This window comes from Microcaecilia unicolor, chromosome 2, assembly GCF_901765095.1.
Source record: "Microcaecilia unicolor chromosome 2, aMicUni1.1, whole genome shotgun sequence".
Lineage (NCBI taxonomy): Eukaryota > Metazoa > Chordata > Amphibia > Gymnophiona > Siphonopidae > Microcaecilia > Microcaecilia unicolor.
The window spans coordinates 167,584,204-167,608,458 of record NC_044032.1 but is presented as its reverse complement, the minus strand read 5'-3'; the positions used below and the strand labels follow the sequence as shown (position 1 = coordinate 167,608,458).

Genomic DNA, 24,255 nt, shown 5'->3' with positions numbered 1-24,255 from the left:
GCGCCACAGATCATGCGTGAAGTATTTTGTGCCGTTTGTAATTTTTTTTGAATATGTATTCACTGCATCCCACATAGACTGAATTACAGTAGTCCATCAGGGACAAGACAGACTTTGGACTAGAATTCAGAAGGCAGGATTCGAAAAATACACTCTTAATCGTCTACCTACTGGTAGATCATCTGGTACAGTTACTTTGACTGCGGCTATGCCAGTCAAAAACTGCCCCCCCCCCCCCCCCACCTGTTTTGACTGATGAATCGGCTTGGGCTTAGGCACACACTGTTGACAAGAATGAGTGCGCTAGGGATCAGCTTGCTAAGTGGGGCGAGGAGAGTACCTATGCCTTTCAGAGTAGTAGGGACCTCTGTTCCACTTACCCAAAAACATCCTAGAGGAGGAGGAAGAGGGTGCAGAAGGTGCACACCGTGAGAGAGTGTCAATGATATCAGTGTGGTTCATGATGAGTTCTGCAACCTCTTCCATCTTCCCTCCAAAAAATGTTATCAATCCGTCAAGTGGCATCTGGCAACCTTCGCTAGACTGCTGGGTCCAAGTCAGAGACACGCAGCCATGAGAGTCTGTGCCCATCGCTATTCTCTGAGTAGAGATCCTAGATTCCACATCAAAGTATCGAATGCACTGCTGGCCAAGAATTTATGATGTCTTCTGCTACTTGGCTTGCTGGCAAAGAGAATCTGCCAAATCAGATACACTGTGCACCATGTTTCACAATAGATGCTCATGTAGAGCTGGTATAACTGTATACGGGATATGAGCATTGAGGTCTGAAGCATCTTATGCCCAAATGAGTCCAGAGTTTGAGCTTCTCTGCCTGGGAGTGCTGAAGCAAAATCTGTGGAACTTCTGGCTCATTTGAGCGTGAATTCCACCACCAGAGAATGAGGCAATTGCAGCTTATCAAATCCAAGTGAACTCTGAATCCGATACATGGTGTAAATTTTCTTTGGGAGGACTGGGACAAACAGAAGGTACTCCCAGTTCTTCACCTAACACCATGTAGGATCTTGTGAAGCGGGACACTCACAGCCTCTCTAGGTGGAGATTCGTAGTCCAGGACTTCGAACATCTCAGCCCTGGGTTTGTCCTTTGACTCCAACTGAATTGGGATGGCAGCCACCATCTGCTTCATAAAAGCAGAGAAGAAGAGACTCTCTAGTGGAGACTTGGGCATTTCCTTGTTGGGGAGGGGTCTGATAGAATACCATAGGACTCCTCCTCCGAGAGGTACCTTGGATCATCATCAGACACCCATGAGCGGTCCGATTCGGTGTCAGCAAAAAACTTAGCAGGATTCAAAAAATACGCTCTTAATCGTCATAATTTCCAAAGGGATCTAAATACTTTTGATGTTAAAGCGGACGCTTGTGGTTCTAGTGTCAGGTGTTGATCAATCAGTATTCCTAGTACTTTCACATTTGTCTCTAGGGTGTATTCCGTTTGAGCTATTTGAATTTTGTTGCTTGTTATTGGTTTGGAAGGGTTGGTTATCCCATGAACTTTGTTTTCTCTCTATTGAGTTAAAGTTTTGGCCCAGGTTTTCATAAGGTCAAGTGCACATCTGATTTCTCTTTTTGCAGCCATGGTGTCATCTGCAAAGGGGATGTATATGGTTACATCATCCACATAAATGTAAGTTTTAAAGCAGTTTGTTTTTAGTTTGTGTCCTGGGGGGGCCACCATGATGTTAGAGAGGAGCTGGGGCGCCCTCAGGCACTCCATGGTCTGGGATCCATTCTGCGAATATGGGATCCTGGCATCTTCACTTTGTAGGATCTGCTGCTCAGGAATCCCTCAAATCAGGATAGGGCCTTGCCATCTATTCCAATGTTGTCTAGTATGTTTACTAGCAGCCCGTGGTCGACCAGGTCAAAAGCTGATGACGTCAAGTTAAAGGATCATGGCTCTGAAACCGGTGCTGATCACTTGTCTCAAGTCCGACATCAGTGATGTTAGTACGGTTTCTGTGCTGTGGGTTTAAGCAGAAGCCTGACTGAGAGCTGTGCAGTATGGTAAGTGTGTCATATAATCTATGAGTTGTTTAGCGAGGATAGAACAGGTCTAACGTTGGATATAACATTCCACATTATCTTATTTTTTTGGGATGTGGGTTAGGATGATTCCTCCTTTTTCCTTTGGGAATTGGCCCTGGTTAAGAATGGAAGTGATGTATTTTGTTAGGCAGTGTATGAATGAATCAGAGGCGTTCTTTTAGCAGGAAATTTTGACATGTGTCTAGAGGGCATTGTGATTTGGCGTATGTTTTCACGAGACTTTTGACCACGTTGGTGAAGAGAGTGTGAAGCTTGTCCATGTTTTATCTGCTGGTGTGGGATCATCTGTTTCATTAGTCATGTCTAAGTATTCACCTATGTAGTTCGTGGGGGTGGGGAGACATCTTTTGATGTTGGAGATTTTCTGTTCGAAAGAGTTTGCCAGCTCTTGAGCCAAAGGATGTTGTCTATTGCTCGTTATCAGGTCCTGTGTCCCCAAATCAGGCCATTTACCAGCCCGAAAAGATTTTTAAATTTAGCTGATTATCCCCTACTTTATCTTCATAATATTTAACTTTGGTTTTCTTGATTTCCGATTTGAATTTTTGGATCGATTTGCGCCATTGTGCTCTGTTTTCATCAGATTTGTTGCAGGACCATTTCCTTTCAGGTCTCCTGCATGCTTTTGTCATCTGTGATAAGTTCTTGGACGAACCATGGGTGGATTGTTCTCCTGTGGTGATTTTTCGACTTCTCCGGGGCTAGTTTGTCTCAGGAGAGAGAAGGGGCATGACAGCAGGGCTTTTAGCCTAAGCATTTTGGGCCACACCCCCCCTCAACCAGGGTTAAAGCAAGTGTAAAAAGCCAGGTCTTCAAAGCAGTTTTAAACTGTTTAATAGATAATTCAGCATGGCGAACTAAAGAAAGCGAGTTCCAGAGAAATGGAGTAGCAAAGAAAAAAGCTTGATACCTTAGTCACCTCCAAGATTGCCCATTTGTACCTGGCAGGACCAGGTGATGGTCATTCGGAAAATGAATGGTAAATCCAGACTGCCCCAATTTGACCGCCCCTATCGGACGTTCACTTGTCTCTTAGATTGTAAGCTCTTTCAGCAGGGACTGTCCCTCTATGTTAATTTGTACAGCGCTGCGTAACTCTAGTAGCGCTTTAGAAATGTTAAGTAGTACTAGTAGTAGTATAGGTAGGAAAGTATGGAATTGTAAGAAAAGATAAGCAGGGAGACCAATTTGCAGTGCTCATTCCAGAACAGAAAGGTGACCTGGCTCCATCAGCAAGTGCAGATATTTTGGCCTTCCTGGAGGACTCAACGGATAATATATTCCATCTAGGGCCACCCTCTTGGTTGTTTTTTCAAATGAGGTAGATAAGACTACAGTTATAAAGGCTTATTTTAAGAATAATTGTTTTCCAGATGAAAGTCGTGCTACTCAATTAACTAGGAAGGCTTTCTTGGCTTTGAAATTACAGGTTTGGCCAAGGGGACGTCATTTTTCTTAAAATTCCCCTGTAAGTGTATGGTTACATATCAGGAGAATCAATGTATCTTTTTTGATTCTTTGCAACTAGCAAAATGTTTAGCAGAACCTTGATTATATTGATTCTATTTACTGATCTGGTGAGGCATGTTTGTTTAGAGTTTAAACTAGTAATAGGGTCTCATATATGGAAATTATAGTCCTAATCTTCCTTAGTTATTTTTTCCTTTGCGATTTCTCTCTCTTTCCTTTCCCGTGATGTGGGCTTAATTTATTATTTATTACCATTACATGATTTGATCTATTTTGTTTAATGTCTTATGTTGCTTGTAAAGTTTCTTGGAAATACTCATAAAAGCGATTTTGTAAAATGTGGATACCACTACAATCAACGATGGCGGGACCATGCTGACAGTCACCTTGGACTCCAAGACACGAAAAAGAAATCTGCAAAGAAAACTATTGGGATTTCAAATTAGTGATGGAACCAAGCAAAAAAATGCCAAGCTGGAGTCATGCTGACTATGCAGAGATGGAGCCAGTTCGAGAAATCCAACGTAAAACACAGAGGTTCCTGTTGCACGAAAGGGCTGAGGCTCTGAATAGTGTGAGACTGCTCCCCAAGCTCGGAGCCAGGTAGAACCCTATAGACATAGAATGAGTTGAAATACAATGCCAGCTAGCGACATTCCATACAGAAAGGGCTGAGCTGTGCACTAGAGAATACCAGAAGCATGCTCCCCAGCTAGAACAGATTCCCGAACAAAGTGGGAAAGTCACAGATGATGAGGCCAGTCAGAGTCAGATATGGAACAGTGTCAAAGCTGTTGTGCACATTCAGAGACAGGTGCACTATCACTTCCACAAATGGCACAGTACTCCTCATCCTGAGATGCAGTTGCACTCAGATCCAGTGAAAGAGCTGCAAATCCCAGAGCCAAACAAAGAGCAGTGCTCCGTAATCACAGATGGAACTGAGCTACGCATCCAGAGACTGAGCAATGAGGAACAGCCTGCCATGAAACCTCACCTCGCATTCGGAGGTGGACTTGGGCATATACGTAGAGAAGGAGCCATACCCCAAAACCCAGGAGGAAGCTGTACTCCATAGACAGAGATGAAGCCAACTGTACTGGAGCAATATGGAAGGGGGGGAAGCGAGAGAGAGAGAACTTTGCTAGACAAACAGAGATGATACAGAGACATTCATCAATGAAGCCTTGCTTATCAGGCAGCGACGGCGTTGCACTCAGTCATTAGAAATGGAACAGTGCCCCACAAAAGAGCCACGGCTACTAGGCATAGACTGTCATGTTCAGAGCCAGGACTAGGGCTGCGTTCCACACAGAAAAAAAAGGGGTTGCTCCTTATTCAGATATGGAGCCGTTCCAATCGACAGAAGAAACTGAGAACTGAATTCCAGCAAAGAATGAGTGGAACACGCTAGATATGGTAATTTGGCCACCAGATGTAGCCAGAACTGTGCTCCACAGACAAATACTGAGCAGCACAACATGTGGAAAGGGGAAACCATGCTGTACAGACACTGATGGAGCTGCGCTCCATATGTACCAATGGAAGAAGCTCAACAGCCATGAAAAAGAGCCAAATTCTTCCGATACCATAGAACCACAAACTAGCCAAGCGGCCAAACCCATGCACTGAGCTGAAGCTGTTACTGTAAGGCAAAGGCTGGAGGCTGACACTGCTGGAGCTGCTAACAGCAAAGGAAGAACCTGACAATATGCAGTGGACAGTGAGGCCAGGAAGCCTGTGTAGCCCCCAATTGGAGGGTCCTGGAAAAGTAGTCATAGAGAGGTCGATGAAGGTGCCACAAACTGTCTTCCGCTGATCAGCAGCAAAAAAAACAGAAGACTGCAACCTGCCCAGCGCCCAGAGGGCATCCCACCTGGCACCTACTCCAAGCTGCAAGGCTACAGTGGCCTAAAGACCAATTGTGCAAGTGCTAAATAACCTGAAGAGCAATCGCCCATGCTAGAAGGGCCCCAAGGTGGCTAAAGATGCAAACAGTTGTAAGGTGGAAATGCTGCCATATGTTGAATTCAAAGTCCACGAAAGCCGTTGGGAGCGGAAGGCTGACAATGCCACAAGGGACTGAAAAACAGGTCAGACAACCAGAAGTCAGACTCCTAACACTGCATGGACTCTCTGCCATAGGGAGGCCATGCCAGGATGACTGACCTGCCCCGCACCACTGGATGCTCATGTGGACATGGGCTGCCAGTTCCTCCCACATCAGAAAGGAGAAAAATGGCCATGCCCAGGAAGGTGAAAAACCAGTCCAAGTGGCACAGAACCTGTGGAGAAACAGAGGGTTTTCAAGCTTGTGAACTGTATTAATGTTCTCATGTAGTGTATTTCTCTTCTTTGACCAGCAGGTGGTGTTTGTTTTCTGTTTTAAAGCTGTTGTAGAGAAAGCAGTTTTCTTTTCAGTTTAACCCTGTGGAAAGGCAACCTGAAGTGCCATTGGACAAATACTTTTAAAGTTGGTGCTCTGGGCTCTGATTGGCACCGGAGTTAAAATCCAGCCAGAAAGTACTGTATTTTCCCCCGTCTCAGATAGGGAGTGCAGAGGGTAAACATCTCTACTCTGAGGCCCTGTTCAAGAACTGTGAGCAACTATTTTCCTGAAACTCCTCAAGTGCCACCCAGGTAGTGACAAAGTGTTTAGAAAGTTTTAAAATTGATCCTTATTCAGTTACCTATTATTGCTTGTTGCTTTTCCACCTGTTTTATATTGTCCACTGTTCTATTTCTGACAATAAACCCATTAGTTTCTTAGCTCTGATGTCTTGGACTGGATAATAAACCCATTAGTTTATTAGCTCTGATGTCTTGGACTAAATAAGAATCCTGGTGGTTTGTGTTTTGGGTCTGTGAGTGCTTTCTCGGAACTGTGGGACCCCTGGGAGTGTGGTCCCAGTGTCCTATAATTCGCCGGGGTAGCCCAGAGGCAAGCAGGACCCAGTCGGTGGGTGCAGTGCAGAGCACGTGCCCAGGTGCAGGTGGGCCTGAGTAGTAATGGGGACAGACTCTCCAGGTGGCCACAGTGTTAACCACAGGTGGGTGCTAGGTGTTTTGCGACAGCCGCACCAACCAAAATAAGGAACCCCACAATCCAGTACCAGGAGTACAGACAACAGAGGGCAACAAACGCCCCTGCAAGCTTGGGCACAAGCCAAAGGCTGCCTGTGCAGCCAGGAAAGAGCAGGCCAGGCAACCATTAGGAGATTTTTCCCCTTAGCTCAAGATAAGAAGGAAATATACTCACACCACGAAAAGAGGACAACCCACGCCAGCATAGCCAAGACCCCAGAAAGAGAAGTAAGCAACAGACTAAAAATGAAATTGGGAGGAGTAGCTTGGAGAAGGCTGCAAAGGCAGCTGAGAGTGATATAGGAGCAGCAAGGTCCAGGTTTCTTCTGTGCGGGAATTTGCCATATGAAAGGAGCCGAGACCCAAAATCACTGGTTAAGAGATAAAAAACAGAGTAGGGTTAAATGGTCAGTATTCTCAAAAGGAGACTTTTTAACTTATTTATAAATGATCTAGAGATGGGAATAACTAGTGATGTAATTAAATTTGCCGATGACACACAGTTATTACAAGTTGTTAAATCACAAGAGGATTGTGAAAAATTGCAAGCGGACCTTACGAGACCGGGCATCCAAATGGCGATGACTTTTAATGTGAGCAAGTGCAAAGTGATGCATGTGGAACCCAAACTATAGCTACGTGATGCAAGGTTCCACATTAGCAGTCAGCGACCAGGAAAAGGATCTAGGTGTCATCGTTGAAACTCTCTGCTCAGTGTGAAGTGGCGGCTAAGAAAGCAAACAGAATATTAGGACCGCACCTGGAGTATTGTGTTCAGTACTGGTCTCCGTATCTCAAAAAAGATATAGTAGAATTGGAAAAGGTACAGCGAAGGGCGACGAAAATGATAGTGGGGATGGGACGACTTTCCTATGAAGAGAGGCTGAGAAGGCTAGGGCTTTTCAGCTTGGAGAAGAGACGGCTGAGGGGAGATATGATAGAAGTGTATAAAATAATGAGTGGAATGGATCGGGTGGATGTGAAGCGACTGTTCACGCTATCCAAAAATACTAGGACTAGAGGGCATGAGTTGAAGCTACAGTGTGGTAAATTTAAAACGAATCGGAGAAAATTTTTCTTCACCCAACGTGTAATTAGACTCTGGAATTCATTGCCGGAGAACGTGGTACGGGCGGTTAGCTTGACGGAGTTTAAAAAGGGGTTAGATAGATTCCTAAAGGACAAGTCCATAGACCGCTATTAAATGGACTGGAAAAATTCCTCATTTTTAGGTATAACTTGTCTGGAATGTTTTTACGTTTGGGGAGCGTGCCAGGTGCCCTTGACCTGGATTGGCCACTGTCGGTGACAGGATGCTGGGCTAGATGGACCTTTGGTCTTTCTCAGTATGGCACTACTTATGTACTTATGTACTTATGTACTTATTAGAAAAGGAATGGGAAACAAAAATGAGAATGCTATAATGCCTTTGTATTGCTCCATGGTGCAACCACACCTTTAATACTGCATGTAATTCTGGTCACCACATCTCAAAAAAGATATAGAGAAATTAGAAAAGGTACAGAGAAGGGCGACGAAAATGAAAAAGGGGATGGGACGACTTCCCTATGAGGAAAGGCTAAAGTGGCTAAGGGGTCTTCTGCTTAGAGAAGAGATGACTTAGGGGAGATATGACAGAGGTATATAAAATAATGAGTGGGGTGGAACAGGTAGACTTGAATCGATTGTTTACTCTTTCCAAAAATACTAGAACTAGGAGGCACACAATGAAGCTACTAAGTAGTAAATTTAAAACAAATCAGAGAAAATTTTTCTTCACTCAATGAGTAATTAAACTCTGGAATTTGTTGCCATAAAATGTGGTAAACGCAATTAGCTTAGCAGGGTTAAAAAAAAAAGGTTTGGATAATTTCCTAGAAGAAAAGTCCATAAGCCATTATTAGGATAGACTTGGGAAAATCCACTGCTTATTCCTAGGATACTGTCAAATGTGTAAGGCACTCCTCTACTAATGCTATCTATACATACAAAATCAAAGGAAGTAGAGCACTCACTCGGAGTAATAATCAACCAACTCTGTGATATTATGTTATTGCCTAATACGGTACTTTTACTTTTTACTCAAAAAGTATTATAACTACAGTGAATGCAACTACTGTTAGCATCTTTATCCCAACAATCTTACTGCTCTACAATTCAATGTACTTTGCTTTTAGTAAAACTAAGGGCCCTGTTTACTAAGATGCGTTAGCGTTTTTAGCGCGTGCTACAGGCAAACGCTAGAGACACCCACCCATAGGAATTTATAGGTGTCTCTAGCATTAGTGTGTGCTAAAATCGTTAGTGGATGCTTACAGCGCAGCTTAGTAAACAGGGCTCTAAAATTTGAAAATGACTGTCATTCATGTGAGTGCGCTTGTGAATCTTTAATCCACTACAGCTAAAAAGGTGTTCAACAACTGCACTATCAGGAAGTGGATTGTTCAGTCTGATAAAAAGTTCCTTCAAATCATGCCAGGCCGCAATATTACCGATACCTTTTAACTGGGTCTGCAGGTATTGATCAAAGGAATCTCTGTCTGAAACACTTGACTTACTTATAGCAAAGAATGCTTTATTATCTTCATTGTCATTATCATCTGTATTACTAGTAGTGCTAATTCATCACTTGCATCTTCATCTTTGCTATCACTGTCATGCTGTCCAGTTACAGAAAAGGCTTTCACAAAGTTGAAATCGTTGTTGTCCTATTTTTCATCTGATGCAAGAATGACATATGTATGGAAACTCTTCAGTCTAAAGGCCAGACAAGCAGAATATCAATCCAGTGGACTGTCATGCCAATGTAAAATTTTTCATGTGATGTCCAGCAGTATGTTGTGATAGAGATATGTGTCTGTTCACCAAGATGTGCAACCAGTTAATCTTCATCACCGCTTTAAAGTGACCGAACTCATCTCTGTTCTGTTTGGCTAGAGACTAGCAATCAGTTCAACAAGCACAGGCAACTCTATTGTTCTCATAGGCTGTATTCCCTGAACACCAAATTTTAAAATGAGATAATCCACTGTTTGTATAACTAGGTTTGCAACTGCAAAATCCTGTTCCAGGTTTTGCTGTTAAATTTGGTTTACTGAGGAATCATCATTTAGGAGTCTCTGCCACTTTTACTTTTAACTAGTTGCAAGCATCAGAAATAACTACGTAAAAGTAGTAAAAATTGGTAAAATTATTACTTTGGTAAAAGTAAAAAATGTTTCTTGTACTTATTTTATTTAAGTAAAAATTTTGTTACTTTTACTTGTAAATACAGTAACTAATTACATTTACTTAGTTCTTATACAACAATGGAAGAATGAAAGTTTATACTCACAATTTTGCCCATAGGCCTTCTGACTCCGATCAGATGGCTGAATCCAGACAGTTGCAGGAGCGCACAGACACCACCCTCTCCTCCAGAATGCCACATAAGCAGAAAACTGCTCTCTTCCAGCATTATTTTTTCCGCAAAGTTTTGCGAGGAGAAGGAGGAGGAAGAAGGGTGGGGGGAGGGTCCTGGTACCACCAGGTGTACCCCCACGTCAGGCACCTCTACTGGCTTAAACACCCCCAAGCTCAACTGAACCAGGGAACCCAGAACAGGAGTCATGGAAGCAGGAGAAACCAGAAGCTTGTGAGAGACCGCCTACCACCTGTTGGAGATAGAGAGTACCAAACTGAACTCTGCCACATAGGACAGTATTCTCCTTGGTCAATCAGTATTCTCCATCTCCACCTGCTGGGTAGATGGTCATATCCCACAAGTCCCTGGATTTGTCTGCAGCTGATGACAAGGGAAGTCCTATTTATTTAGAAGAGCTTATTTTTTCTTTGTCTTTTGTTATTTTCCATCTGTTTCTTCTGAGTTTGTGCATTATGTTTAGTGCAAATGTTTGACTATACCCCACCATGACAGGTTATAAGCTTTGTAAACAAAGTAAGTATCAAAGACTCCTCTGTATTTATTCATTTCTGGACAGATAGAGAAGGAAAAAGCTGTACTGTCAGTTTCTAGAAAACTTACCATCCAGACGGAAGATCCCACACCTTAATGCAGCAATCCATGGATGCAGTTATCAACCAGCGCCCATCAGGACTGAAAGTCTACACAGAAAAATACAATTCTTTCTCATGAGTTTTTAACAGCAGTATTTCCAGTGTCTCCCACCTGTACAGACATCTTGACTAAAAGTAAGATCTTAAAATATTTTCTACAAATTGTTTGAGCTCTTCATTATAATCATAGTAATAATAATTAAAATGATAAAGCGGTGCTCCATCCAGGAAAGCAGTGACACCTTACCAATAAATTATGCCAAAATAGTCATTCTGATGACGGAATGTGATCTTTAAAAAAAAAAGGGGGGGGGGAGGGGAAATAATCCCATCACCAAATATACAAAATCCCTTTTCTCGCTTTTTTTCTTGAAAGCTTCATCTATCGGAGCACTGCTTCCTTTCAAGCACGGAGATACTTGTGTACCTGCTAGTGCTGTACCTACATCAGTTATTACACAGGCAACGACGCCTGACACGGGCACTGTGCTGAAATAGTCTTGTCGGGTCAGTTTCTAATAAACACTTCAGATTTGGACCTGTGGTTACATTTCCTTGGGTTGGTCACCTCTGCTTTCTGATTTCCCTATCCGCTCTGCAGAGATAATTCACCAACACCTGCAGCACTGACCCAACAGTAACTACTTCCCTGTTAATGCTCATCTCAATAAACAATCTTTTAAATAAAAGGCCTGGATTCTTTGTGCCTTCTTCCTGCTCTTAAATCACATATCAGGTGGGCAGTTTCAGGCTAGCTACAGAATGGGTGTGCCTTTTTGTGCACTTGTTTTGAAGCAGATGCAAGCATATAAGAGAAAGCATGGATCTTTAAAAATGATAGTCCCTGGCATATCTTTCCTTCCCTCTACACTATTTTGCAGGTAGATACGTAAGCATGAATGTGTATGTTTACCTGCAGAGACGGGAGGGAAGTTTTTTTAATTGGGATTTTTATATAGAAGAACAGTCATTTACCCACATAATATAAAGCTTTGACAACTACCCTCTAGGTACTTAACCATTAGGTTTTAACTAAGAACTCAACTAAAAAAAAAAAGATAACCCCCTACTGTCTCCCACCACACCATAAAACCAGTTTTGCTCAGTTTTTAAGACATACACTCATACAATTACCATGTCATTAATCTGTCCTTTGTGTCCAGAAAACTTCCTGACAATTTTTCTTATTTCTATATCGACAACACTGATGCTGAAGTCATCAGATGCAATCCCAAGCATAGCACTGGCAAAAAAGAAAAAACATATATGGAAGGACAGAACATTCTTCAAACAATGAGAAAAAAAATAGCTTAGCTTCAAATACCTGATTACAACATAGTCAGAATTTTATAAACTACTTTTGCGTATACATGTGCACTTATAAAATTAGGACAAGTACACATGTGCTAGTATTTTATAAAGACACATAGGTGTCTATGAGGCTCATTTTCAAAGCACTTAGCCTCCCAAAGTTCCATAGAAACCTATGGAACTTAGCCTCCCAAAGTGTTTTGAAAATATGCCTCTATGTCTCTTTATAAAAGGAAAAATTATGTTCATACCTGATAATTTTCTTTCCTTTAATCATATCAGACCAGTCCAGACTAATGGGTTGTGTCCATGTATCAGTGGAAGGAGACAGAGAAAATAGTTCCAAGTAAACTGACCCTTAAGGGTATCGTGCAGCCTGGAATGTTCAGTATTTCGAATAGCCAAGCAATGGTGCTCTGAAGTCTAGAAGAAAACACAGTTAATACCAAACAGGCAAACGTTTGGAGGCAATATGCCGAACCTCGCTGTTCCTACTTGGCCAAAGGCAACTGCAACCTCCCCTCACATTAAAGTAAGTGGGAGGGAATGGTCCATACTGAGCTTGCCCAAGCACATAGAGATCTACCCCTGAATCCGGGGAAAGAACTCCGTGATGCCAAGTAACAGGAGTCATAAAGAGCTGGCACAACAACAAGTGGCAGAAGATTGAATAGAGAAGATGTAGTAGGCAGTGCTGTAGGACATCCCATCGTATTGAAGCGTTGTGGAACAGCCAGGGATACCTAAAAGAAACAACACTCTGACAGACTTTAGCCAGGGAGGGCATCTGGACTGGTCTGGTATGATTAATGGAAAGAAAATTATCAGGTAAGAACATAATTTTTCCTTCCTTGTCATCTATACCAGACCAGTCCAGACTAATGGGATGTAGCAAAGCAATTTCCCAAAGGGGGGGGGGGGGGGGGGGGGGGGGGAGGAGAAAAGAATGCAGAAGGTTGAAAAATCAACAAAGCTATACACACAGCAAACAACTGATCAGCAAAAAAGGATTCGAATATCCGAACCACTAGACTACCAAAATGGAACAGAGTTAGACACTAGAAAAGGAACTGAAGCCATAGGACGTAAAACAAACATGCTGAGCAAAAGAAAAATTACGTACCCCTGTCCCAAGAGTAGCAAAAGAATCAGCCAAAGGACCCCCCTTGGAAGGAAGGCAACAGTCATATCCGAGCAACAAGGAGAAGAACTGTCTCTCCTAGACCAGGATTCACTTCTCTGAACCCTGGCAAGACTAACTCCCAAACCTGCCGGTCTGCCTAGAGTCCAAGATGGTCGGATGAAGCGACCCTAACAAGTACTAGGAGTAAGCAACCCTAAACAGTGCACCACACTTCATAGAAGGAAGCAAGGCCCAGGAACCACCCAGACCCACGCCTAGTGAGAGAATCACTCCACAGAACAAAAAGAGACTCCAGAGTCAAGAGAACCAACTAACTGGAGAGCTAGTCTCTTCAGGAGAACCATGAAGAAAAGGGCAACAGCATACCAGGGTACAACCGTAGAAAGAGAGTACTCCTCAACCAGCTCCCTCTGGACTTATGGATGAAAGAACAGAGCCAAGAGAATAAAAGGAGACAAAAAGAAAGAGTCGAAAGCCACACTGTGGAGAAAAGACCCCCAAGGTGCCAAGTAGCCACAAAAGGAGCAGAGACTAATTCAAACTCCAGCAATGGAGAAGCTTCTCACCAGCCACCAAGAGGCTACGGCAAGAAAAGGTGCCACAGGAATGGTAGCTAACTGGAGACAAGACAGCCTTGTCTAGCAATCTAAACTGCGGTATGCCACAGCTGCTGAGAAGTTACTGTATCCAACCCGCAGAAAAGAGCCGGGGTTGACCGACAAGGTGAAACAGTGCCCAACAGGCAAAGGTGAAAATACGCTCCACAGAGACTGAACTGTGCTCAAGGGACAGAACTGAAGCTGCACTCATCAGGCAGAGTAGGATCCGTGCTCAACGAGAACAAACGGATTTGCACTCAAAGCACATAAACTGAGCCACGCACCACAGGCACAGAAAGGAGTTGCACACCTCTGGCAAAGATAGAAATGCACTGAACAAGCAGAGAAAAGGCTGAGAGTAACAGGCAGAAGATGAGCAGTGCCCCACTGAAAGAGCTGGATGTTAGAGGTGCCTGCAGAACTGAAGCTGTGGTAGCAATGGAACTGTGTATAAAGTGCAGACAAGGAGCTGCTTTCCACAAGCAAACAAGGAGCAGCGCTCCAGACGCCGGCAAGGAGCAGCGCTTCCTACTAAGACATGAAGCTGTGTAGCACCTACAGTCACAGAGCTGTGCTCCACATACCACCCTGGAACTTCGCCCAATTTGCAGAGAAGAATTGTGCTAAACACATAAAGATGGAGCTACACTCAACAGGCGGTCGGAGCTGCACTCTGCATGCAGACAGGGAGCTGCATTCCATACGCAAAGAGAGAGCTGCATGCCACACACAGACAAGGAGCTACGTTCCACAGGCAGACACAGAGCCGTGCTCTACACACAGACGTAGGACTGTGCCCACACTGAGACCTGCAGAGAAAGAACTACATCAACATGCTACAATGGAGCTGCGTTCAACATGCAGAGATGAAAGGTTGCAGAACAAGCAGCGAAGGAACTTCACTCAACATGCCATGATAGAGCTGTCAACATACAGTGATGGAGCCAACCTGGAACTGTGGAGCCGTGCCCAACATGCAGCGATGGAGCTGTGCTCAACAAGCAAAATGCATAAATGGAGCCCCGGGGAACAGCCAGAGAAGGTGCTGCCAGGAGGCCAACAGGAAAGGAGCACAATTTGTGGAAATGCAGACCTGGCGCTGCACTCCCCTGGCCCAGAGGGACTAAAACTACAAGAAGAGAAAGCCCCATGCCCCAAGAGACACTCTTGGCCCTCAAGTGGTCTCTGAGCCACAATGACCGCCCTCCTAGACAACTGATACGGAGCAGCAGTCAACGTAGAGAAAGAACTCCCATCAAGCGGGAAGTAAGCATCACAGATCTGGAATCCTCAGACCATAGGGAGCAAAATGCAGCCGTAAGGAAGTGAGGAAGAAACAACTCTCGCCAGGCCAGGAACAAAGAGGAAACTGGTCACTAACACCAAATTGAGGAAAAACCAGCTAAGGGAGAGTCAAACTCCAGACCTAGAATAGAACCACTTCCCTGCAGAAAAATAGAGAAAAGTGCAGAGCTAAGAGGCGGTAATCCAGATGCACAGGAATAGATCTGCTCAGCAGGAAAGAACTGCACCCCTTACAGAAAAAGGAAGGAGTGCCAAATGTGCCAGGAGGCGCCTGAAACTAGAAAAGGCAAAATCCACCTGTGCCAGGCTAAAACTCCCGCCTGAAAGCAAGGAAGAGCTATGGCAAACTAGTCCTAAAAACACACATTCCCATAGACACTGAACTGAGTCCAAGTAAAAGACTGGCAAGAATGGCGCTCCCGAGGGTACTCAGAAGAGGGATTTGAGCTAGCAGTTGCACACCAAGGGCAACTCGGACCCCCACCAGAAGGAAAGTATCCTGCACACAAACTAGAGCAGACAGGAGGGATCCATGGGGACGAGAGAACCAGAACCTCCCTAAGGAAGGGAAAAAAAACTACTGCCAAAACAAGAATCAAATAGCAGGGGCATCTCAAGCAAGATGCCTGAAGCAGCAGAGACCGGAATGTCTGTAGTTTCGTGATCTAGATACGAGCCATGCCCCACAAAAAAAAAAAAAAAATCAAAGCAACTGGTACCAGCTCGGAAGTGTCCAAGATCAGAATCAGACGTCGGCCAGCGAAATTCAAAGAAACTTCGCAAACGGCCCCCTAGAATGCACTGCCAAAGGCGGGAAAATGAATCGGGTAACAGGCAACAGAAAGAAGGAAAAACAGTTTCTTTTTTTTTTTAAACAACCTTCTTCACTAGTGACAGGAATAAAGGTTTACCCTCAGAGGCAGAAAAGGAGGGAAAAACAAAGTTTCCTTTTTTTTTTTTTTTAAATAACCTTCTTCATCCTGCTAGAAAGACAGCCAGTGGAGGTAGGGGAGGGGAGGGAACCAGGGTCACTGGATATCACCCTAGCTGGCAGATGAACTCAGAACCACTGAGTATCATTGTACAGCGCTGCACAACCCTGGTAGCGCTTTAGAAATGTTAAATAGTAGTAGTAGTATCATCTACAACTAGCCCCAACACGGCTACCAGCACACCCCTGGCTCCACTGTCACCAGAAGAATCTGGAACAGGAGCTACCAGCCAGCAATCTAGAGCAGCTGCACGATCCGTCCACCATCCGCTAGGAGACAGAAAATACTGAACATTCCAGGATGCACGATACCCTTACGGGGCGGTTTACTTGGAACTATTTTCTCTGTCTCCTTCCACTGGTAGTTGGACACAACCCATTAGTCTGGACTGGTCTGGTATAGATGACCAGGAATAGGCACCTTCCTGCTGTACTTAGCTACAAAAATTAACAGAACTTTATAAGATACATATGATGCTTACAAGTGCAAAAAGAGCAACACTGGATTCCTACACCTTCTCTGGTACATCACATTCTAATTGTGCATTTGCTGGAATCTTTTTAACAGGCGTTCTGCCCAGCATTCACACCTTGTGAACTGCTTCAGTACACCAAATATGCTCATCTCACCTGTCCCTCTGAAGGAACACCACATTTGGAGGTGAGCTTAGATCAAGGGAGTGAACTAGAACAAACGTTTTGAACTTCCAGAATTTCATCTGTCCGTCACTACCAGCTGTGACCGTCAGTTGGTTTAATCCATCCACAGCTACTCCTCTCACAGCACCTTCATGGGCTTTAGAGAAGGACAAGAACATTAAGGAGAGAATTTATCAGTACATTCCAAGACACTCAGTGGCAACATTAAAGAAGTTATATAAACAAACAAAAGTATACATTTCAAAATAATCTCAATTGGTAATAATAAAAACATCAGGAATGGACAAATTTCTCCCTGAATAAACTATCCTGACAACAATAATCGAACTGGAACGAACAGGTAGCAGATGGTAACTTCCACCAACACTTCTTGTGATCTTGGGCACTAATTACCACCCATTTTCTCAGGTACCTACAGACTCTAAGCTCTTGGGAGCAAGGAGTTACCTGACAAAATGCTGTCAACTGCCTTGAACTAATATTGCAAAGGTGGTCTAGAAAAACAAAGTATTACTACACAATATTTAATATGAGCATAGAGCTAATAATAATAATCATCCTCAATCAATTAAACGGCTGTCATCAGTTGCTAAAAAATTATTGCTTTCTCCAATAGATCAGTTCCACAGATAATCAGGGATGCACATTCATGAACATTAGTGCATAAGTTCCAATTTTAATTTGAGGACTTCATATTGCCCATCAATGGGCATGTCTGAGCAGCTTACACGTTACAGGGAATGGGTTGGAGAACTGTGTAGATATAAATTGTCTATCTTTCTCAGGGTTATTTATAAGCATCATTATTTTTGTTCTCTCAAGTACAGGGGACAAATTCCAAAGATATTCCCACCATAAAATAAAGATTTATATGCAGAAACCTTTTCTTCAGCTACTTTTTTTTAACCCTTTCTGCACGTAATTTTCTGCACTGAACAACAATACACAATTTTATCCACACAGGTGTTCCTATGGGTAGGAATGATACATATTCATATATTTTATATTTCCAAAAGTATGCATATAATTTTATCTGGAAATAATATCCAAATAAAATGCATAAAATTTGTATGTGTACTTTTTCTTAAGCAATTTTCAATGGACAATTCTTTCTGAAAATAGGTGGAAAGTCTGCAGGTTGTGTACATGGTTTGAAAATTGCCCCTAGAAAGGGGAGATTCACTGTTGATTTTTTCCAGATATCAGCCAGGATTAAGAATTATGGCCTACTGGCAGAGTTCTACTATTCTACATGGCTTTTCCTTAATGAACAAAAAGAGCACTTAGCAGTGTTCACCTTTTCCGTCGCCATAATGTCCTCTGTGAATGCCTGACTGAATATTGTACTTATCCACGTCTCCTGTTGAAAGGCCAATTACAGCAAAATTTCCACAACTGGTAATATCGACAGCCTTCAGGCAAAAATAAAGGGAATGAAAGAGAAAAAGAACATTAAAGGGGGGGGGAAAGGGAAATGGGACTTGATATACTGCCTTTCTGAGGTTTTTGCAACTATATTCAAAGCGGTTTACATATATTCAAGTACTTATTTTGTACCAGGGGCAAATGGGGGGTTAAGTGACTTGCCCAGAGTCACAAGGAGCTGCAGTGGGAATCGAACTCAGTTCCTCAGGATCAAAGTGCACTGCATTAACCACTAGGCTACTCCTCCACTCCGCATATGTTGACCTAATTGTTTCATGTGCTTGAGCAAGGGGAAACTATGACCCAAAAACAAACTGAACAAAGCCTTGCTATAGTAGATGTCGTAGGTATTTGGGGGTTACCGAGTCAAGCATACGAGCTTTTACTCATTCTTGTGTGCAGTATGACTTGCCTGTGGATTATGAGCTGCTGCTGCTATTCCAACCCAGTGCTCTTTCAAAGACTGAACTGGGGCCCGTAAGACTGCACAACCTGCATTTTGATGTTTTAACCAACATTCTTATTTAGCATTTAATATTTGATTTTTCTATTTCTATTTGCACCACTTTTCTTCAAACGACCCAACGCAGCTTACAACATAATAAAATAAAGAACACAATCAATTTAAAAATACAAACCAAACATCAATACATTTCACCACAACATCAATTACAAAATAACCCAAATACTACCTCAAAATCCCCCTTTCCGCAAGGGACAAAAGTTTTAATACTTTATTTTAAATATTTATTATTTAAGGCTCCTGATATTCTCCCCGATACATCAATAGATATCCAAGGGGCAAGATGTCTGGCCTCTTACTTTTAGTAGAAAGTAGAGCCCTTGCACAATTCGTTTAGTAATCATTGAAATGCGGATGTGATTTATGTTTCGACTTATACCCCTTGAGGTTACAAGTTAGCAAAAAACAAAAACAACATAAAAGAAAACCTTTGATGGGTGTCCAAGGAGACTGTGCACTGTTCTGCCTATCTCAGTACATGGATGGTTCTAACGTTCAGCAAGGGGAACTATATTTTAGATCTATGTCCTGCTGACACACTGCATAAATGGTCGTGAAGGATATTCTCTGGCTTTTTTTTTAATGCAGTTTTGAAGAAAGGTTGTTTTCCCTCTAGTATTTGCAAGATTGTTCTTACTCCAGTCTTGAACAATCCTGGTGTGGCTATAAAGAGTAATAGTCATTATTGCCTAAAAGATTATTGCACAATTAACAATTCTATCACTACTGGGTTATGGTAATTCGTTATATTTCAGCTGCTTCTCGTTGAAGAGGTCGGAGAGTGTGTGGGTCGCTGCGCCAGTTGCCATAGAAGCAGGAGTGGCGGTTAATGGACTCCATTTCTCATAACCAAATTTAAACAATTAATTGCAACTGGAAACAATGTGCTTCTACTACAATTTGACATGTCTAGTGCGTTCGACATGGTCAGCCACCAAATACTCTCGAACATCCTAGACTACGTCGGGATTGGAGGAAACGTACTTAGATGGTTCGAAGGATTCCTAACAGCAAGAACCTATCAAGTGATATCAAACTCAAAAACATCAACACCATGGAAACCTGAATATGGAGTACCACAAGGATCACCGCTTTCACCAATGCTTTTTAACTTAATGATGACACCATTAGCCAAATCGCTATCCAACCAAGGACTTAACCCGTACATCTATACAGACGATGTCATGATATATATCCTGTTCAAACACGATCTAACAGAAATCACAAATGAAATTAAACACAGCCTCCAAATAATGAACTCATGGGCGGATGCATTCCAACTAAAGCTAAATGCAGAAAAAACACAATGTCTAATTCTGTCCTCACAATATAACACAAACAAACCAAGCACCATAAACACCCCAGACTACACCCTCCTGGTCTCAGATAGTCTGAAAATTCTGGGAGTCACAATCGACCAAATCCTAACACTCGAAGACCATGCAAAAAATACTGCAAAGAAAATGTTCTACTCAATGTGGAAACTTAAAAGGATCAAACCTTTCTTCCCAAGGGAAATATTCCATAGCCTGGTACAATCGATGGTGCTAAGTCATCTAGATTATTGCAATGCCATCTATGCCGGATACAAAGAACAAGTCATTAAGAAGCTCCAAACAGCTCAAAACACAGCAGCCAGACTCATATTTGGGAAAACGAAATACGAAAGCGCCAAACCCCTAAGAGAAAGATTACACTGGCTCCCTTTAAAAGAATGAATTGCGTTCAAAGTTTGCACCCTAGTCCACAAAATCGTTCACAGGGAAGCTCCGACCTATATGGCAGACCTCACAGACTTGCCTACTAGGAACGCAAAAAGATCATCACGAACATTCCTCAATCTCCACTACCCCAGCTGCAAAGGACTAAAATATAAATCTACATACGCATCCAGCTTCTCCTACGTATGCACACAACTATGGAACGCACTACCGAAAGCCATAAAATCAATACATGACCTAACAGTCTTCTGTAGACTACTGAAAACGAATCTGTTCAAGAAGGCTTACCATAATGATCCATCCTATATACAAAATAAATAGACTCTACACGAACTAGACAAAACCAAACTTGTGCCGCTTGACTGTTTAACCCCACCGCTATAAAGCAATCTATTTCCTAAATTGAAAATGACATCGTTACAATGTATTGTAAGCCACACTGAGCCCGCAAATAGGTGGGAAAATGTGGGATACAAAAGCAATAAAATAAATAAATAAATCTCTATAGTTGAGGACCTAACTTACGTTACAATTCATTATATCACTTAGAAAACTTTATGCAATGCCATAATGTACTCTTCTTTACCATGTATGTATGCACAAAAAAGTACTACAATTCGAAAATCTGTACCCGGAAATGGTGATCGCCATTACGGCATAATGTAAGCCACATTGAGCCTGCAAATAGGTGGGAAAATGTGGGATACAAATGCTACAAATAAATAAATCTTGGTGCGTCCAGTTGATGTACCTCTCTTCCAGCCAGGTTCAGCCTACTCCTCGGATTCAACTTATAACCTGCAGCTCTTCCTACCAACATATCTACGGACCATTTTAGACTCATTTACCCTTTCCCTGTTTCCTCTATTCTATCTAATTTGATTGTAACCATCTCATCTCTGATCTGGCAATAGCCATTCAGTGAATTGCAAGCCACTTTGAGCCTGCAAAACTGTGGGGAAAATGTGGGGTACATATAAATGTGCAAAATAAAATAAAATAAAATATTTGAGTCTTTCTTCTAAGCAACTTTCTAGAATTCAAATGAATCAGAACTCAGCCACTAGGTTAATATTTTAGAAAACTTGGATGGACCATACAAGTCCTTTATTAGGAGTACTGCATTGGTTGCATGTGAAGTCTTCGGTCATTTTTAAGGCACTTTGCGTTGTGTTTGGACTGTTTGCACTCTGAAAGTGGATCTCAGTTGGTGAAAGTATTGAAATCTAGAAATCATCAGCTTCTAGAAGATGTAATTACTTACCGTTAGCTTTTCCTTCAACTAAAAATATACAGTTTAAGGCCGGTTTTGCTCTATCAAATTGTTTTTCTGGCTATATGTTATTAGAATAATCTCCTATGTGAATTGTGTATAATGAGGATTTATTTTTTGTTTCATAAAGCTTTGAAAACCTATTTACTAGATCCAAGGGTGGGGCCCAAATTTTTTTTTTTACTTCACGTAATGATTTTTTTTTTTTTCTATTTGTGTAATTCCTGATATTCTGCTGTCAGCCTCTTATTTATATTGGTTGTAACTTGACTTGAATCTAAATTTAAAGATAAATCCCTGATAACATAAGTCATGGCAAAAAGGTTGGAGACCACCGAGGCCATGTTACTTCAGGACGTAACTTTTTTTTTTTTTTTTGGGGGGGGTGAGATAAAAGGCTTTTATTTAAAAACAAGAACATTACAAAACAACTTTGACCTAGTGTTTTGGAAAGGCATTATATCAAGCTTTTAATAAACAAACAAAATGTCAAATCTAAGTATCAACATACTTAGATTTGACATTTTGTTTAACATATATAGGTACCCCTCATCATCTCCTCCCCCTTCCAGGAACAGCCAGGATTAACAAAAGCCACCATTAACATTCAAAGCCTAATCAACACCAGGCAAAAAGATCACATGGTTAATCTGCACAGGCGGGCTTAGCTGTAACATGTGTCCTTCAGCTGAGATAGATGTCAGTTGTGATAGATGTCCCAGATTTTATGGAGAACAATCACTTGGCCACTTTGAATTACCATCAACTTAGTACAGGGTTTCTTAACTTCTTTGGATCTGTGGACCAGACACATTAGGAATTCTGATAGTACAGAGATTGCACTAGCAGAGTGGTTAACTAAGCTACAAAGAATGGGCAACACATGAGGGGAAGCTGTTTCACCTCTCTGCAGCCTTTGATCTAGTTGATCTAACTGATAAATGAAGACAAAGAAAGACTTTGAAAAGAAGATTGCGTAGGATGCAAAAAAACAAGCAAACAAACAAAAAAAAGAGTAAAAACTTTTTTTTATAGTTATATTAGAAGCAAGAAGCCAATAAAAGAATCAGTTGGTCCACCAGATGAGCAAGAAGTAAAAAAAAAAAAGGGAAACTCAGGGAAGACAAGGCCATAGTGGAGAGATTAAATCAGGCTTGTCCTACTCTTTTCTATCAGGGGCCACATTTTATACTTTGTAACATTTCAAGGGCCAAAACATGCACCGTTGTATTTTGCTGCACGTTTTGTCAAATAGTGGCAAAATATGACAGTTCATCATCCCCTCCCTAGCTTTCACCCAATCTTGCTCATATTATCCCCTCCCCCCCTACACCAGCCTTCATCTAGTGTCTCTCTCACTTATGTAACCCCCCCCCCCCCCCCCCCCCCCCCCCCCCCCACACACACACACTCAATTCTTTTCCCTCTCCAAGCAGGATTCCTGCTTCTTCACCATGACTTGGCTCTCTGCAAGCTTGAGCCACAGAGAGCAGAGTCATGGTGGGGAGGCAGCAATCCTGCTGTAATCATCACAAGAATTACCAAGCTTCTAAGGGCCAGAAAAAAAAAAGCACTTGGTGGGCCAGGTTCTGGCCCCTAAGCCGTAGGCTGTGCAAGCCTGGATTAAATAATTCTTTGCTTCAGTTTTCTTCAAGGAAGATGACGGAAAGATACCAGTGCCAGAAATGGTATTCAGTGTTGATGAGTCAGAGAAACAAACAAATCTCTGCAAACCTGGAAGATGTAATGGCGCTATTTGACAAACTGAAGAGTAGCAAATCACCTGGACTGGATAGTATACATCCCAGAATACCGACAGAATTGAAAAACAAACTTGCCTTGCACTATGTGGAGTTCAGATACCATTGCATAATTCTATCTGACCTTATGTATTCAGATGCAGTCCCTGTCTTACAGTGAAACAATAAGTTGGTCTTGTGGTGCATAAAGGTTTAGTTCAGCTTAGATAACTTGGGCTTTCTTGTTTGAAGAACATTTGTTTTAAGTGGTTCAGGCAGTTGTCCTCTCTCTCATTTGATTACAGTTGCACAGAATATTGTTCCTTTTTACACTTTAATAAAAAGATTTAATTATAAAATCAAAATATTTGAGCCTTCTATAGATGAGAACAGAGCCTGCAGGAATGGGGCAGGGAAAGAGCCTGTGAGGACGGGATGGGGACAGAAACAAACGTTGTCCCTGTGTCATTCTCTAGTCCTGCTCTAAGGGTACCCGCAGTAACACCCATTAGCTATCCTAAGGAAACAATATTTCCTTAACTTTATCAAGGCATCACCGATTGCTAAAGAAAAGGAGCTTCCACAGTGACCAGTATTATAATGAGGAGATTAGTTTTGGAGGGAACTTTCATGGGGTATAAAACCCCATGCTCTATTCAAATTCTTGTCTTTGGCTCCTTGCCTCCTCAGCCAAATAACCTGCATATGGGGGAGAGCTTTCCAGCCCAAAGACCCTAATCTAGCCAGGACAATATATAAGGAGAAATCTAGGAGTAGTAGGGAACTTGGGGTGGGCTCAGACCCTTAATGTTTTTATTTTCAGAACACCACTTTAAATAATGAAACAAGGGTTACCTGTAAGACTTATTTCATCCCCCC

At 42.3% G+C, this 24,255-nt stretch overlaps 1 protein-coding gene across 1 annotated transcript in view; it reads right to left on the bottom strand.

Annotated features, from left to right (window-relative positions):
- Positions 1–24,255, bottom strand: part of WDR36 (WD repeat domain 36) — a 146,838-nt gene that overhangs the window by 37,978 nt on the left and 84,605 nt on the right. The window contains exons 13-16 of the mRNA XM_030193467.1: positions 17,993–18,107; positions 16,666–16,831; positions 11,820–11,928; positions 10,654–10,733 (exon numbers count right to left, since the gene is read on the bottom strand). Coding sequence (XP_030049327.1) covers positions 10,654–10,733; positions 11,820–11,928; positions 16,666–16,831; positions 17,993–18,107 — 470 coding nt within the window. The remainder of the gene's footprint in view (positions 1–10,653; positions 10,734–11,819; positions 11,929–16,665; positions 16,832–17,992; positions 18,108–24,255) is intronic.